The 17,182-nt window shown below is 39.2% G+C and overlaps 1 protein-coding gene across 5 annotated transcripts in view; it reads left to right on the forward strand.

Moving 5' to 3' along the window:
• The window catches only part of DENND1A (DENN domain containing 1A), a 263,707-nt gene that overhangs the window by 236,344 nt on the left and 10,181 nt on the right, over positions 1 to 17,182 (forward strand). For 3 of the 5 annotated variants that reach the window (XM_053473723.1, XM_053473725.1, XM_053473727.1), the window contains one exon: positions 7,164 to 7,223. The exons of the other annotated variants lie outside the window; for them this stretch is intronic. In XM_053473723.1, coding sequence (XP_053329698.1) covers positions 7,164 to 7,223 — 60 coding nt within the window. The remainder of the gene's footprint in view (positions 1 to 7,163; positions 7,224 to 17,182) is intronic. 5 annotated transcript variants of the gene reach the window in all.

Below are 17,182 nucleotides of genomic sequence, written 5' to 3' on the forward strand. Positions count from 1 at the left end.
ATCTTACCCTTTTAATGAGAAAAGAATTGTTCCTTGTGTTGTTCAATAGCATCTTCAGTGCAAGCTTTAAATGGTATTGGCTGTTAATTCTATGTTGATGTTACGGGTTTTTGTGAGTTGTTATGTGGGTGTGCTGTACACTTGAGTTATAATTATGAAATATTGATAATCTACACAATATTTTAGGGCTAGAAACAAACAGCTTAGAATGTTCTTGGTGTAGTGTCCTGCAGCCCTATACGAATTAGGAATAAAATATTAAGTTACATTGTTCTTCCAAATATATTTTAGTCAATTATGCAAATACGTGTCAATAGATTACAAAGTCATATAAAAAGTACTAGTAAAAGCCCTGCCTCTAACTACACCCCCTTAACACAAAAGTGCCCCCTTTTCATAAGATCATGATACACTGAGTGGAAAGAGATCAATGCAATTTTGATGGTAAAATGATAGATATCATATGTATGGTTCAAAACTCTTTGGGGAGAGTGTTCAATTACTGGTCTCAAAGTATGTAGCCTCCAAACTGTGAGAGTAAGTTTCAGTGCAGAAAAAAGGTTTAATGAACAATAAAATGCCCAAACTTCCACATCACATACAAAAAAGGTTCCCAGAGGGTCTGTCCAGACCCTTCTGAATGCGCTGATGAGCTCTTCATGCATGTTTATCACAGGTACTGCAACCAGCAATGCAGGGCAAAGAAGCTCTACTTCTTTCACTATGTAATCAGAAGTCCTACTTCTTTCACTATGTAATCAGAAGCCCTACTTCTTTCACTATGTAATCAGAAGTCCTACTTGCTGATCACTGTGTAATCAGTAGCAATGGGCATCAATGTGAAAAGATTGGAGAAATGGGAGAAAGAGTTTCCCAAGAAATACTGCATCTCCAGTAATAAATAAATAAATAAATGGAAGAAATTGGAAAAATAGGTGCCCAACCAGCTTGTGCCCCTCCCACTACAAATATGCCTTAAAAAAACCTTCAACCTTTTTTGCCCCCAAAGTTCAATCATAAAAAGTGTAGCATGTAAGGGAGCATTCTTCCCTTATAAAGTAAAAAACCTATCCATGTGGTGTATAATTCTTGTATTATTGTTGAACATAAATCAGGGCTTTTTTTTATCAGTGGGACCTAATTTGTGGAAAAAAACCTAAGTAAAATTGCAAACATTTTCTCTATTTTTTTGCTGTTTTTTATGTTTAATTCATAGTAAATGACAGCGTATACAAAAAATGGTAAAAAAGAAAGCCCCATCTGTCCTTAAAAAAAACAATGTATAATTTGTGGATACACTAAACATGGAAAAGGGAAATCAAAGTTACACTAAAAATGACAAAAAAAAGTTCCTTATATTTAAAGGGGTTACTATAGTTTATGACCAGTAATAAGGCAGTGTAGAGACTAATATGGCCCAAATCTTTGCTCTATCTCTAACCCTCCACTGGAAACTTTTTTTGAACATTGGTATTGATGATAGTGAAACTTAAATTGTGCTTTTCCTATCACCAATTACTAATTTATTTCTTTATTTCCAGAATACTATTGAGGACAGTTATAATGGTAGATATTCACAGACCTTTCATTGCCATATAGATATGAGCAACATGTTGAGGAAATGGTTAAAGTAAGAGAAACACCTTGATTTAGATGCTTTGCCTTTTTGGCTTCTTCCTTCTAATTGATCTTTGTACACTGATGTTTCCTGTATACAAACTCATCTCTATGAGCGCAGACTTTACCTTATTAGCAGCAATTTGCCACTTTGATTGCATATTAATTCAGCTTTTATGAAGAAAACGTTATTTCTACAGAAATCGTGTACTTTGATCTCTGTACTGGTTGCGTGCCGTTGTCACTCTGAGGTTAGTGGTTATGTATCTTCTAGGTTGGAAGCTCAATTGATCAGCGCCCTCTCTACCTTTCGATGTGCTTAGTTATTCAGTTATTCTGGTGTAAAGTAGGAAGAGTGCTCTTATCATAGCAGCCATTGAAAGGGTTCATCGTGCACCAAGTAAAAATGTTGTACTTTCTTATCTTTTTTCTGAAGGATATACAGATTGTTGATTAATTTATGTAAGAGTCTTCTTTCCAAGCGTGATTTCACAGAAATCTTTGTGGATACCTTGCTGCTTGGAATGATGATGCTCTTGCATATTCGTTGTAAATACGCCAGGGTATTGACACTAAATATTATAGTGTATAACTAACCTCATGATTGATTGTCAATAAATGTACACTATTTAGGCAAATGGTTGTCTATGCGTAGCTCGATTTTACTGGATGCTTTGACACCACCAAAGTTTCTCTCAAATGATTTTTTGTAGCTTTTTGGCTTAATGCCATTATCTGTTCTGTATTATTTTGAAGAACAGATAAGAATGTGGGTGAAGTCACACCTTTAATATGCTGCAAAGGCATCTGTTTTGAATATTTTCTGTAAAAAAAAAAAAAAAAGCTATTAATGAGAAATTAACCATTAGGAAGAGAGCCTAAAAGTCTCTTGGGCACCAACTGCTATTTAACACATACAAAAACATTTTGTTTTTCTGTTTTCGCTGGTGTGAAAATACTACATGCTGTACTGTGAAATGTTTCGATGGACTGTGAGCTGGTTCAGTCCCGTGGGTTCTTAACAAGATAGTTTACTTTAAACATGTGGAAGGAATAGTTGTTTTATAGGATTGTAGCAGTAGGTATAACGTTTGCGCTGACCCCTTAGGCTCTGTTACATGTCGCAGAGTAAACAATGCATCGTGGGTATGTTTTTCCTTATTTGCAGTGCTATAACGTAGTAAAAAAGGAAATGCTTTATTATGGACAGATCATACTTTTTATGTTACTATTAGGAGGCAGCTAACATAATTGATATGGGTTTGGATTTCCAGCAAAACACTCTGGTAAATGCCTACTTAGAAAGATCCTTCCCAGAGGAAGAAAGTAACCTTTGCATACATTTAGCACTGACAACCATAAATGATGTTTTAATTACGAGTGATTAGACTTGTACTATGTGTTATAAGTTTATGGGTAGCACTTGAATTATTTTCTTAAGATGGACTTCGTGTTCTTGACGTATCTGATTTAAGTTGATCAAGTTTGATGGAGTTGTTTTAGTAACACACAAGTCACACCCATCTCTGTTTTTGTATAGCATTATGGAGCCATCAGGCAGTTTAGATGCCGTACCCAGAGTGCCCATGGCAAAACTGGAGTGTTCCCGGGTATACTCATTGTTTTGTGAATAACCCTTCTGCTGTATATGCATAGATTCAGTTTCAACTACAAGCAGCATTTTCACCACTCCACTTTCACTCTACTCTTCCATCTCCCTTCCCTACTTTCCTTCTCTCTCTCCTTTTCCTTAACTCCATTACTCCCATCCCCTTTTGTAGTTGTTGCCCTTTCCTTAGTCTGTTTTCTTGCTCTCTTTCATTGTTCCAGTCTGTCTCGTTTCTCATCCATTCTCCTGTACCCCAGTATCTTTCCCCTCATGTGTACCCCAGTGTTTGCCACCTTGCAAGTTCCTTGGTCATCTACAATAATCTGCAGACCCCATTAAAACCAGTTTACCAAATGTAAAAAAATAATGTTCATCTCTTGCACGGTAAAACATTTATTTGCTCTTTGGTAGAACTGTCAGAAGTCTTCTACTATCTCCAAGAAAGCCAGGATAATAATATATTTAGGGTATGTGTCAGCTCATACTAAATGGATTCAGAACCCTCTGCTTTTCAGTCTTATACAGAGATAGCTCTATGAACTGATCCTCAAAAAAATATTTTATTTCTTTGTCCGACCGTTCCCTCCCACATTGTGTAACCGTTCATATATGAGCACTAATTAAGATGATTTTTCAGCATGAGTTCCCCTTTTGACCTTTCAGAAACAACGTGTTTTGCTGCATCAACAAATTAACTGCAAATCAGATGCTTCTTTTGTAAATAATATTTGCTTCCTCCAAATTGCAGCAACTATAGGATGCGTTATCGTAGATCTAAAAGATTGGAAGGGGCAAAACTCATCACTTCAAACTTTTATATTTTTTGAAGAACATCTACATAAAAGGGCAGCGTCGGCATTTGCTGTATCTCTGCCACCCCTTCCTGGTATTTAACCTATAGAAAGCTAACTACTGATGTGACGAGAGAAAACAAATGAGTGAAGGAATGGAGAGAAATGAAAGGAAAAAATAAAGACAATGAATGGAAAGAAATTAGAATTAAATTTAATGATGGCAATAATAGAGGGAACTGAATAGACTCTGGAAAAAGCCTACAGTGTATCTTATTTGGAGGCAGTGAAAGGGTTAAATGGAAGCTAGCTTGCATGAATGATCCCGAGCTTATCAGATTTGCATGTTTCATTTTCAGAATATGCTGCAGCCTTTTCATCCCACAGGGGATCCTGCCCTGGCTATGGACGAGCTTATGCTCAGCCCGTAGAGAGCGCGTGAAAACTTTCTATTGGAAAAATTGGCTTAAGGCAAGGATTATCTGTGTTTGAAACATTACTTCTCAGGGCTATCTCGTGTCCTTGGAGTAGCTGAAGGACATATGTGGGATAGGTAAATCTCAACGTTGCTGATATTTGCAATTAAAACGAGCCTTTGAGCTCCAAGTGGTCAGCATCCAGCAAAACGATAACGCATGTTTATCTTCACAACATTCTCACTGAATGCCAACGTCAAGTGAAAACTCTAACGCTTTTCTCAGGAAAAGCTTTCCTCTTTTTATGTCCGTTATGTCTCTTTACTATCGGTTACACTCCACGGGTGTGGATTTAATAGATTACAGCCTGGCGCTTCGTTTTATTTTGAGTTGCTTTCCTGGATTTATTTGTCACTTGATTTTATCATTTCTTTGATGTCAGTCAGTCATCCCCAGAAACCCCCTCTAAAATCTGTTAATCTTAGTCTTATTCTACCCATTTGTTAAGGCTAACTATTACACTAATATGGAGCTTATTCGCTTGGAGATGAGGCTAGACTAAATAGTTCAACTCACAAATCTATAGTGAAGGGCCCAACTTCAGTGAGTTTTGCCTGGAAGGCCACTGGGATGCCTCTTGGTACTTCGTCGTTACATTTGAAGGTGGCTTTCAATTAACCTCCCTACAATAATTATACATACTTACCCCCCCCCATTAGGTTGTTCCTCCCTTATTGTGAAGATTCTGATTGCAGATGGGTCTGGGCAGTATTTGCTGATACGAGAAGATGGGTGCTAGCCTCAGAATATAAAATTGATTTGGTACACTACCGTTGTCACATGTTAGCCCCCCTGCAGTATGTTTTATTGTTTAGTATTATGAACACACTATATCTAGTTTTCATGAATAAATTTAGCTATTCTAAAAGTGGTGAAAGCGACGGGTCTGGAAATGGTACAAATCAAAAAAGCGATCTACCTTTTAGTGACGTATATCTTTTGATTTGAGAACAGTACATAAGTACATTTTTTGTTTAATTTTCCACGCAGAGTGTCCAGGTACGGTGTGTAGTCAGCGTGTCTCTTACTGTCTGGCACATCTGTGAGCATCCTGTATCAGGAGGAAGAGCGTCCCACTCTTCTGTCTCTGCACATTTCAAAACCTGTGATAGAAACCATATGATCATGTTTTTGTCTCCTTGCTCAAAGTGGGATGAGTGAAACGTTCCAAAGTTTCCCATGCCAGACACAGATTTCGAGGCTGGCGTCATCCCAATGCTTCCACCTCCATGTTTAGATGATACCACAGAGAGAGATTAACAGCTTCACTGCCAATTTGCAGTGCTTTTGACACGTGTCTTCTAATAAATTGGTTAACAATAAACATCTTCAGCTTTCCGCTCACTGATGATGACTGGCCACCACCGACCTGTGCCAAGGACAAAGGCATTGACAAACGTTTATGCCAAAGGCAGCAAATAAATGTTTCATTACGGCCTCTGCTTTGGAGGAAAAAGTGCATTGCTTTCAAACCTGAGATAAGATATTAAGGTACAATTAGCTTATCAGAGTTCATAAAACCTGGACCATTGTAGTCCTCTTCATTGGGATATAGCAACGCAACTCAATGACTGACCAAAACATGATATTATTTTGAATGGGTGTATCAATATATATCATCATATAATGAATACTTTAAGGCACAATCCAAAGTCTGCTTAAATAAGGGCAGAAAAGTAGCCTAATGACAGGTTACGATAAATCCAAAAAAAATAGAATGTATTGATAGTTCTGTTATTTATTGTAGTTTGTTATGATTTATTTTTTTTATTATGATTTATTTAAAAGTGTTTCACATTATAGAAACATGTTGATCATTATGCTAAAGCAGCGGTGAGTGTGCAATAATAATGCCAAATCCCACCCGCATTTTATGTAAGGGGACTTCTAGCATATTGGAGCCTGCAATACGTGAGAACAAATAGTCATTCTTCTCATAAAGAATAAACGAACCCCCTGATATTATGTAGCAATATGATTAACCTTAGATGCCTCAGTCCCATAGCAGATTTATTTACTTTTATTTTTTGTGATATGCATATTTGCAAGTTTTGACCAAACCTCAGGGTTGAGGAGCCCCACACAGGTGCCTCGTTAATGGTGGCCAAAGAATGCTTTAAATTGTTTGAGACTCTCACTTGGGTAAAAAATGCTGCCCCACTGATTTAGCTCCTTGATAAGCAAAATAGCCATCAAAAACATGGGAGACTTTGATGTTGTGGGGGCTAAGCAATATATGGCCATCTAATGTGGCGGGATCCACAAAATGTATGCCTCAGGTGTTCTGCTTTGTTTTGTGTACTTGTTGGTCGTTGTTCTAGCAGCAACCAGGGAACTTGAATGTGTATGCCTTTTGTGCTTTTCGGGTTGTGTGCTTCCCTATAGTTTGTATTTTATTTTTTTACCATTGCTCATGATCACAAGTAGGACCAGTTCGGTGCGGGTTTTTATGGTGATAATGGATATTAGGATTACATTTCTGAACATGTACTTCATGTAACATACCAGTCCATTCACACAGGTCCCCATGTTACAACAGATGGATGAAATGCAAACATTTTGGAGCTATTTGAGCTCCCATGGGCTGCAGAAATAAATGTAAGACGGTATGTTATAGTGTGTTTTTGGTATTGACTATTGACTGATATGTCAGTTTCCACTTTAATACAGCAGGAAAAGATCCCACCACCTCGACCTCCTCCTCCACGGATCCGACGCGCCACTGTACCCGTGAGTAGATGCGAGTCTGCACTCCTCACTCTATTAACTTTGCCTGACTCGCTTTCAGTAGTCTAATAAACCTTCTTAGCTTAGGCTGTCTCTTAATGCAAGAGCAAAAATGAAATTTGATTTCTAAAACCTGACGTCTTAAAACTCTTCCCATGAAACTTGCATTTCTCTCTGCTTGGTAAATCTAGGCACAATCTGTCTTGTTTGGTATCGTCTGAGTGACATTCTGATCACTGGGATTATTAGATTAATGTGCAGTGTTTTCTTTGCTCTGTGTTTATTAAATAGCTACTCACCAACTAGCCAAAGACTAGATAACGGAACTGTATGTCATTCTTATGGAGGTCTGCTGAAAACTCGGGTCACCCTGAGATATTACAAATCTTTAGAGATGAAATTATGATTCTGAAAACAATTTAGTTACTCACAGCACTACGATTAAATGCAGGTTTTATCTGCCGATATTGCAAACAGGAGTCATACATTTTGACTAATATTAATTAGTATATATTATCAATATTAATTAGTATATATTATCTTAACATCAGCAGGGCAGGTACAGAATGTTCTTCTGTGCAGGGAGACACTTTTAATTCCGTTTAAGATGATATGTCTTATGAATGGGGTGCTTCATAGAGACCCTATTTATAAAGCTGCCTTCAAACCCATCAAGTTGTTTTTTTTTATTTATTTTTTTTAGGTCCTATGCAGGATCTGTACTTTTTCCCAGATCCTCCTTTTTACAATTCAGTACACCAAAAAACATGTATAAATTAGTACTGCATTCATTTATTCCTTCCCATTCTCAGAAGCTGATTGTGAAACGACTACTGGCTTATGTAGTTCAATAGTATAGCCATTTATTTTACTGACTTCTCCCCTTGTAAACATAGTATTTATAAACCATATCAGCTTTCGCCCTGTACCTGATGGGTTCCTAAATGTTGGCACATTGCTGTTGCCGTTACTGGCGTTACTGCCATTACTGGATTGCCCGTAGCCAATCCTCCAAGGTCTAAAGAGAAATTAAATAAAACCAATATGGCTTGATTTGCAATGAACCAAATCCTGCAATCTATTAAACCAACTATAAATTGATTGCTCTCTTGAGCAAGGGTGAGTAGCTACCTGCTACTAATATGTAGATCTGTCTGCATGTGTATATTTGTCTTTCTTTCCGGGGAGAAAATGCAAGTTTTTCCACCTCATTTTTGCTCATAGTTCTAGATTAAAAGATAAAACTATGGCTCTTTGAGTCACCTATTGGCTAACTCTGCATGTTGTCTTTATATCTCAAGCTGCAAAGTAAGGATTTGCTGCATGCGGTCTGTCATATATGTGAATCCGCTGCAGGTAGAGACACGTGAATCAAAAGTGTCCCAACAGGGCAGAAAATTTCAAATTCTGAACGTGTCAATCGCTAAATCTTCAAAGTGAAAATATTCTTGCAGATTCTGTCTTATGTGGGGGGATATCGTATAGGAATGCGTGGGCTGTCAGTGATGGAGCAGGCTGCGAAGAACATGTGCCGGATACACACCTTAGAACTTGTCTCAGACAATGACATTAGTTAAATATGTTAATGTGGGCTGAATCGTTAAAACATAACCCTTTTCAGGTCACTTCTGAAAATTATAACGGGGTTTAGGTTCAAATTTTTACATATGATGCTAAAATATCCTAGAGGGTGCAAGAATAAGGGATCTGTCACAATTAAAATATCTTTTTCCGTAATTCTGCATCTTTATGCAGATTTTTCTCCATGTATTATTCAGCTGTCACCCGCTGATGTAGATCTTACGCCCTAAACTTTAATACTAAGCATCTTTAAACATTTACACTGGTTTGTAGGGTTGGGATTGTGTATAAGGATCTTTTGCAGTACAACTGTGTTTATTAAACAGAAAGCAATTGCCTTTGTTTGTTGAACGGTGCCTCTAACTAACATGAATCGTCTGAAAGAGAGATTTTTCTGCAGTGGAATAGTTATTTATACATAAACTCTATTGCCCCAGCCCCTCTCCCCTTCATTACCTAGCAGGCCTCAAACACTTTAAACATTGTTCACTAGTCACTCCACGATATGGAAGGAGCTCTGCCTGTTATGGGTACCTGGGGTGTGTGGACCGGAAAAAAAAGCTCCACACGTCACCATGTTGTCCTTCATTTGATTGATTCATGTTGCACGGCTGACACATCAATCATATACCGTATTTGCTCGATTATAAGACGAGGTTTTTTTCAGAGCAAATGCTCTGAAAAATACCCCTCGTCTTCTAATCGGGGTCGTCTTCTAATCAGACCTCAAATAGAGGTCTGATTATGAGACTAAGATCCAGATCCCCCGCACCGCTGCAGGGGACCTGGATCCTCCTGTCTCCCCCCCCCATACACACTTACCGGTGCTTCCTGCTGTATTGCCGGGGCAGCGATCCGCGTAGACAACATCCGCTGCAGCCGGAAGGAGGTGTGGCTAGCCGCGGGGGTTGTCTGTGTCCGTCGCGCATACCTTCCCCGACTGTCAGAGATCAGAGTTCCCCGCACTCTGAGGGAACTCTGATCTCTGACAGCCGGGGAAGGTATACGCGACGGACGCACACAAACCCCCGCTGCCAACTCCACCTCCTTCCGGCTGCATCGGAAGGAGACGTTAACCCGCTGCCCCAGCAAAACATCAGGAAATTGGAAGCACCGGTAAGTGTGTGTGTGTTAGTGTGTTAAATGGGGGCATAGGGCATTTCTGGCACTTAGGGGGTTAAAAAGCATATTATGGGGGCAGAGTGGCATATAGGGAGGTATAAGGCATTTCACCTCCCTATATGCCACTCTGCCCCATAATATGCCTTTTAACACCCTAAGTGCCAGAGTGGCATATAGGGGTATAAGGCATTTCTGGAGGCAGAGTGCTCTATACAATGCCTTTTAACTCACTTAATGCCACTCTGCCTCCTGGAATGCCTTATACCTCCCTATATGCCACTCTGCCCCATAATATGCATTTTAACCCCCTAAATGCCAGAATGGGATATAGGGGTATAAGGCATTTCTGGAGGCAGAGTGGCACATAGGGGGTCAAAAGGCATACCATGGGGCACAGTGGCATATAGAGGGTTAAAAGGCATATCATGGGCCACAGTGCCATATTGATGTGGCAAGCCTAGGGGCAGATGTGCGTAACTGGGGGACAGGTTGGAAAATACAAGGAAATAAAAACAAAAAAAAATATTTTTCTCAATCATAGCTTTTATTAAAAAAAATAGTTTACATGAATTAACATTTACTGGTAAAACTTTTTTCCTTTAGGGTCGTCTTATATTCAGGCTTTTTCTTTTTTTCCTAGGTTAATATTCAGATTTTGGGGGGTCGTCTTATAATCAGGGTCTTCTTATAATCGAGCAAATACGGTATATCCAGTTTATTTTATGATGAGGCTACACACTAGTTTGAACCGTATTCGTCTTCTGCTCAAGTGTGAGCAGAACACTGTCCTTATTCGTATTTGGTTCTGACTATTTTCCTCCACCCAGCACCCGCTATCAGACTTACACAAGGTGACCTATATCAACAGTGTTGCATTTATAGAAACATAGAAACATAGAAAGTGACGGCAGATAAGAGCCAGAAGGCCCATCCAGTCTGCCCAACCTCTGAGTACTCTCCTTTAGTACTTGCCCTTATCCTATATCTAGCTTGGCATTATGCCTATCCCATGCTTGCTTAAATGACTTTACTGTATTAACATCTACCACTTCCACTGGGAGGCTATTCCATGCGTCCACTACCCTTTCCGTAAAGTAATATTTTCTGATGTTACCATTAAACCTTTGCCCCTCTAGTTTATGCTTGTGTCCTCTTGTTGCGGTTTTATTTCTTCTTTTAAATAAACTTTCTTCCTTTACTTTGTTGATTCCCTTTAAGTATTTAAATGTTTCTATCATATCCCCCCTGTCCCGTCTTTTTTCCAGGCTATATAGGTTAAGATCCTTTAACCTGTCCTGGTAAGGTTTATTTTGTAATCCATAAACCATTTTAGTAGCCCTTCTCTGCACTTTCTCCAACATATCTATATCCTTCTGGAGATATGGTCTCCAGTACTGTACACAATACTCCAAGTGAGGTCTCACCAGTGATCTGTACAGCGGCATGAGCACTTCCCTCTTCCTACTGCTAATACCTCTCGCTATACAACCAAGCATTCTGCTAGCATTACCTGCTGCTCTACTGCATTGTCTACCTACCTTTAAATCCTCAGAAATAATTACCCCTAAATCCCTTTCCTCACACGTTGAGGTTAGGACAGTACCAAATAGTCTATACTCTGCCCTTGGGTTTTTATGCCCCAGGTGCATTACTTTGCATTTATCCACGTTAAATGCCAATTGCCACAGCTCTGACCATTTTTCCAGCTTACCTAGATCGTTTGCCATTTGGCTTCTTCCTCCAGGAACATCAACCCTGTTATTATGTTGGTTGCTGCCCTAGGTCTGATCCAGAGCAGCACACCCAGTCGCCCATCGGGCCAACCATGGCAAGGGGGTTCTTCCCTGCTTCTTTCTGCAGTGTACCAGGATATTCCTGTGCTCCACATTAGTGTACGCTGAGATGATGGAGGACTGCAAAGACCTCGGTAGGATAAATGGGCAGGTTCCAAGAGAGATCTTCCCAAGTGAGCCTTAAGAACTCTTCAGCGCTTAGTGAAGTCGCACAGGGGTTGCTGCCCTCCTGGACCTGCTGCCCTCGGTTTAATCAGAATAACACCAATGTGTATCAGACCTTTGCTGTTTGCTTTTGCAATGTGGGAAATACTTTGAACAGAGTTAATACTTCAGTTTAAGTTGTTTCAGACAGTGTGATGGATGGAGTTGTGTATAGGGTTAATTTCAATGCATGCTTTGCATATATATGGTTGATGAGCCCAATCTAATTTATAAAATGGCACTGAGTACAGTGCTGTATACAGTAATTGAGTGTAGCAGGGAAAAATCTTTTATCTCATTTTATTTTGGGTGACTTTGCAGTGTGAAGGGCTGAGCGGGCCCTGTATAAGTAATATGTCAATGGGTGAGGAGACTCATGGATTTAACTACACATTATGTCGGGCCAAGCCAAGCTCTTCCTGCAGCAGAAGCTCGCTGGAGCTGGTAGATCATAATGTAAAGTGAAGTCAAGAAGCCGGAACACAACTCCTCTGTCAGCACTCCCATTAACTGATTAACCCCAGATTGTCAGACTGGATCATTAAGACTGCTTGCCAAAAAGAGTTTGCTATAGGGCATAAAAAATAACTAATAATTAATGGTCTAAAGCATTGTTGAGTAAAAAGTCGAAAACGGCACAATATTTTGAAACCAATTTGGTTGGAGTTTCCCTTTAAGTGTAAATGTTTTCCTTTTTGTATGTGTCAATGCTTAGAGCGTACATGAAACCCAGCACAGAGGTGTCTAATTCAGCACAGTGGGGGATTCACAGAGATGTCACAGGAGCAAAAACTGGAAAATACCCAGAACTGCAGTAGCAGCGATGAATAAACAGAATTTTAATTAATTAATAAATAATTACATGAAATGTGACAGATCTGTGAAAGGAATTGTGCACAAACAAGCCATAGAAAATGATGCATCTTGTGTATAAATATTTGTTGGAATTTTTTCGTGTAATAAAAGCATCTGACAAAATTAACCAACCCTCATCCAAATTGTGGGTATCAAACATCCAAGACTGAGGAACGCATAAAGGCTGCAAGTGAGCTTTTTAGGCATTGCGCCTCTCATGCACCGCGCTTGCAAGCATTACCTTCAGTGTTTGGCTGTAATGACAGGAGATGCAGAGAAAAGCTTGGCTATTTTTTCAGGTGTCGTTCTTCCTGCCAGATGATGATGTACTTGGCCTCAGGTCAGTGGATCAAATGGCCAAAGAGACTTGTTTAAGTGGAATTGGTAAGAGCTGTAACTTGGGAACAAGACTTCTGATGGGACTTTGGGACTGAGCATTGTAATAGAAAGAAGAACACTATATTTACACAAATTAATTTACAAACCCATTTCCTTCTGTTTCTATACAAATTATTTTGACTTTTATGGCTGCAGAGCCACCGTTCAAAGAGAAAAGAAGGACTGTCCCTCCCAAACAAGGAGACCTGGAAGGTATATTGTGTTGTTCAGCCAGACGCTGTTATTATTGGTTGGCTGGCAATAAACAAGCTGATAATAGATTGACATTCACAGAGTGCCTGGTTTTTAATTTCCCTGCTTTCTAACCTTGTTTCTCTTCTGCTCCCTTCCCTATTCTGTCTTTTCTTGGTAATAGTACTTACGGCAGCATGGCTAGGTTTGAAACAAGGTTTTGTCATGGTTAATTGTAATAGACTTGATTCCCGGTCTATTTGTTTACACTGCTGTCACTTAACCATCTGGCCACTAACCATAAACCATCAACCCAGCTTCCTATTAGCGGTTTTCCCTTTTTACCTGACCCAGGGCTCCCCAGCATCTACCTCCACCTCCTCTATTCTGCCTACCAAGCAGAAGGGTATGATGTGCTATTCGATTTCTCTGCCTCAGAAGGACACAAGGTACCAAGTATTGTGTGGTATGGAGGCTGTGCCAGCGAGGCACACACGTTCATAGTGATCTGCCTTGTACTTCATTGAGCAGGAGAGCACCAACAAGAAGAACTGCCATGCCCAGGACCTGCCACCCTAGGCCAGTGTACATCGCTAGGTTTTTAAACCTTACACTTCTTTAACATTATGGAGCCCTTCATCTTACAGTTTAGTTTGTCTAATGAGCATTAGTAATTTTATCTACAAATTGGATTAAACAGCATGTATGGATGTGAAACCCACCACGTGTATACCAGTGTGAGCAGTAAACTTCCTGTTGTTGGGCATTGTCTGACTTTCCTCCACATCATTTCTCCACTTTTCTGTCTATCAAAGCATAAGATGGAGGAGCATGGCAAAGAGAAATTAGACGAGGGTAACCGAGTAATGCGAGAGTTCTTACTAACATCAATGAACACAGATATCCTAAAGTTAAAAGATTTGCAAGGACCCCCTTCTCCTGTAACAGTGTAATATGTCTTAACTTGTGTTTATGTTGTTTGCCCCATGACATTTTAATTTAATGTTTTTGGTAATTTTCACATACCCCATATTGTAATAGTGCTTGGAATCTGCTTCCTCTCTGTACATAAAATGTAATATAATACATCTTAAAATGCATTAGAAAGTGTTCTGTGTGCTTGTCTCTCTTAATGCTCTACTAACCATAATAATATCATTATTGTTAGGTGTGCCTACATTAAATTGTGTGTCAGACATTGTTCTATTAATTTCAGGGCATGTGGAACTTGCTACTTATGAGTGATACTGATTGCTGTATGGTTCCACGATGACAGTGCGTCTTCATTTTGAAAGTACAGCTCAAGTTGAATGTCTTGACCTGACTGTAACTTTTTTTAGCCAGTGACCTAACTTTGATCTGGAATTTAAACATCAGCTGGGATCTCAAAAATATTGCGTGTTAAAGATCTTGCGTGCTTCAGATGCATGGACATGTCTACGGATTAACCTTTATCATTGCTTGCTCTGTTACAGACAAACTTCCATCAGAGGTACTCCCACACTTGTGTTTTGCAAGGGTCTTAAGTAATGTGAGTAGTGTGAGACTGCTGATCGCGTCCCATCAGTAGTGTCGGGTTTTAAGCAGCTGTTGGGTTCCAGACTGATGATCTGGAAACAGCCCTCTCTCCCCTAGAACGAGAATAGAAAGTCCTGAAGTTTTGTCTCCTGTGTGCATTACAGTGGCCCTAGGTGCAATATTTCATAATAAGGTGGTGGGACTGTTGCACTGAGACAAAAGATTAATTGCACTCTCTAGTATGTTTTGCAACAAACCTTAGCATGTCATTCGTTTTATTCTTTTCCTTGAAGGTTTAGATACTTAAAAATAAGAAACACTTATTCAGCATGATTTTGTATCAAATGAAAATTAAGCGTTCCTGGGGAAAAACTGAATGTGTCTCAGTTTTACTTGATGGAAGAAGGTCTGGGCATTCAGCAGTATTAGTAATTATGTTACAGTATTACATTCAGCAGAGTAGGTGCCTGTTTTACGAATGCGAGCAGGGATCTAGTTGGACTTCCTGGAAGTCCTGCCACTCGTTGGTGGTGATGATTTTGCATGTGTGCAGTCGGACGCAGTAGATGTGGTCAACCAGCTGCAAACACATGGTGAGGGTATTCTTCTGAATCCCTCCATGCATTTACAAGGGGGTAAGAACTAGATTGTCTCTTTAAATCCATCAATTTTAGAATTGCAAAACTGGAACGTACGACACCTGCAAGATGGACAGAGACTAAAGATAATAGACTTAACTTGCCCAGCTAAATTGTTAAATTGTCCATTCTATGACGTACACAGTTAGTGGTAGGAAAGACTTCTGGATTCAAAGTAATATGTAGCCTTTAAAATCCAGCCATATGACATATTCTACTTCTGGATGTCTCTTTGAAACGTTACACTATAGAGCAGTAGTCATGCATTTCAAGTGCAGACTTAACCAGTAAAGTTTGGATTAAGCCCAGAGAAATTAAATAGGATAAATCTCACTTATTGGTATTTCTGCATTGAGAAGATTTTTTTTCATTTAGAGAATAATGAAAAACACTGGCAGCTTGAGAGATGTGTAAACATGTCACAGAACCATTTAAAGGAAACTGACATCAGCAGTGCAAAAAAGCAATAAAAGCGCCCCATTCTTTAATTAGTGCAGAACTGTGCACGATCGGCTAATATCTGTAGCGAGAATTCACAATAATTAATCATTTTTTCTTATTAAGTCTACGCATCTTATCGTTTGAGTAACGCTTGAAGTATTTCTGTGTTTTGCTGGTAATGCTGTTTTGTGCCTAAAAAAGGAAATGTTTTAATCCTGTGCGTAATGCACTTGTTGTGTGGCCTCTTTTAGACAAACAGACCTGAAATGTATCGCATCACTGAGATAATTAACAGAGCCGCTATTAGTTTCGGTGCTTTGGTCTTTAGAAAGCTCCTCATATGATACCAGCCATCATTTATTTATGCTTTCTAGCAAATCAGGTGCCAAGACCTCAGGTTAAACATTTTAGGCAGGAGTTCATTACAATTATCCTCAACAATATGTAACACTCTATTGTTTACGAATATCAGTATTTGAACACCAAGGTCTTCTTACTCTTCTACCTTTCAAAATGATGTGTTAAGAAATGAAGCCACCAGACTGGTTGTATGTAGGAAGCATATTTTGATACTTTATGCACTTATTGATACTTTTTATTTTATATTTTATTTTAAACATACGAGAATTACACTGTGGGCAAACCAGATTTGTGTGTGTGTATATATATATATATATATAATTTAATACAATACGGAACTTTAAAAATCCGTAAGATAGGCAAATGGCTATCCTGAATCTTTGACCAGACCAGGTACTGATTAATGTTAGAGTCTTTACATTAGGAAAAACTGGCATACTAGACGGGTTTCTAAATCACATGCAAAAATGTTGGCTTCGTGATTAGGTATTGATATTGCATGTATAGCAATATTCTGCTGTTCAGTATGTTTTGTATGATCACCTTGAAAATTGAGCTAAAGGAATAAAAATACATTGAAAGCAGCACATGGTGGAAACACGGCTGACAATATATGCACACATTAGATCTCCACTTGCCCCTCTTCTGGATTCTGAGTTATTTCTTACTGTTAGGACCGTGAAGTCCTTGAGTAGGGACCTACATTCCTGTTGTATGGATGCCATTTGCACCTCTTCTACCTCCTCCTCTGTTTGAATGTCCATTGAATTTATTGAAGTTCTCTGATACTGTATTGTGTCTTCCAGCATTTTAACCCAGAGGGTCAAAGTTGTAACTGGTAACAGAAAGCAGTGTACATCACTCAAAATCAAAACGTGAA

This window comes from Spea bombifrons, chromosome 8 (assembly GCF_027358695.1).
Source record: "Spea bombifrons isolate aSpeBom1 chromosome 8, aSpeBom1.2.pri, whole genome shotgun sequence".
Classification (NCBI taxonomy): Eukaryota; Metazoa; Chordata; class Amphibia; order Anura; family Pelobatidae; genus Spea; species Spea bombifrons.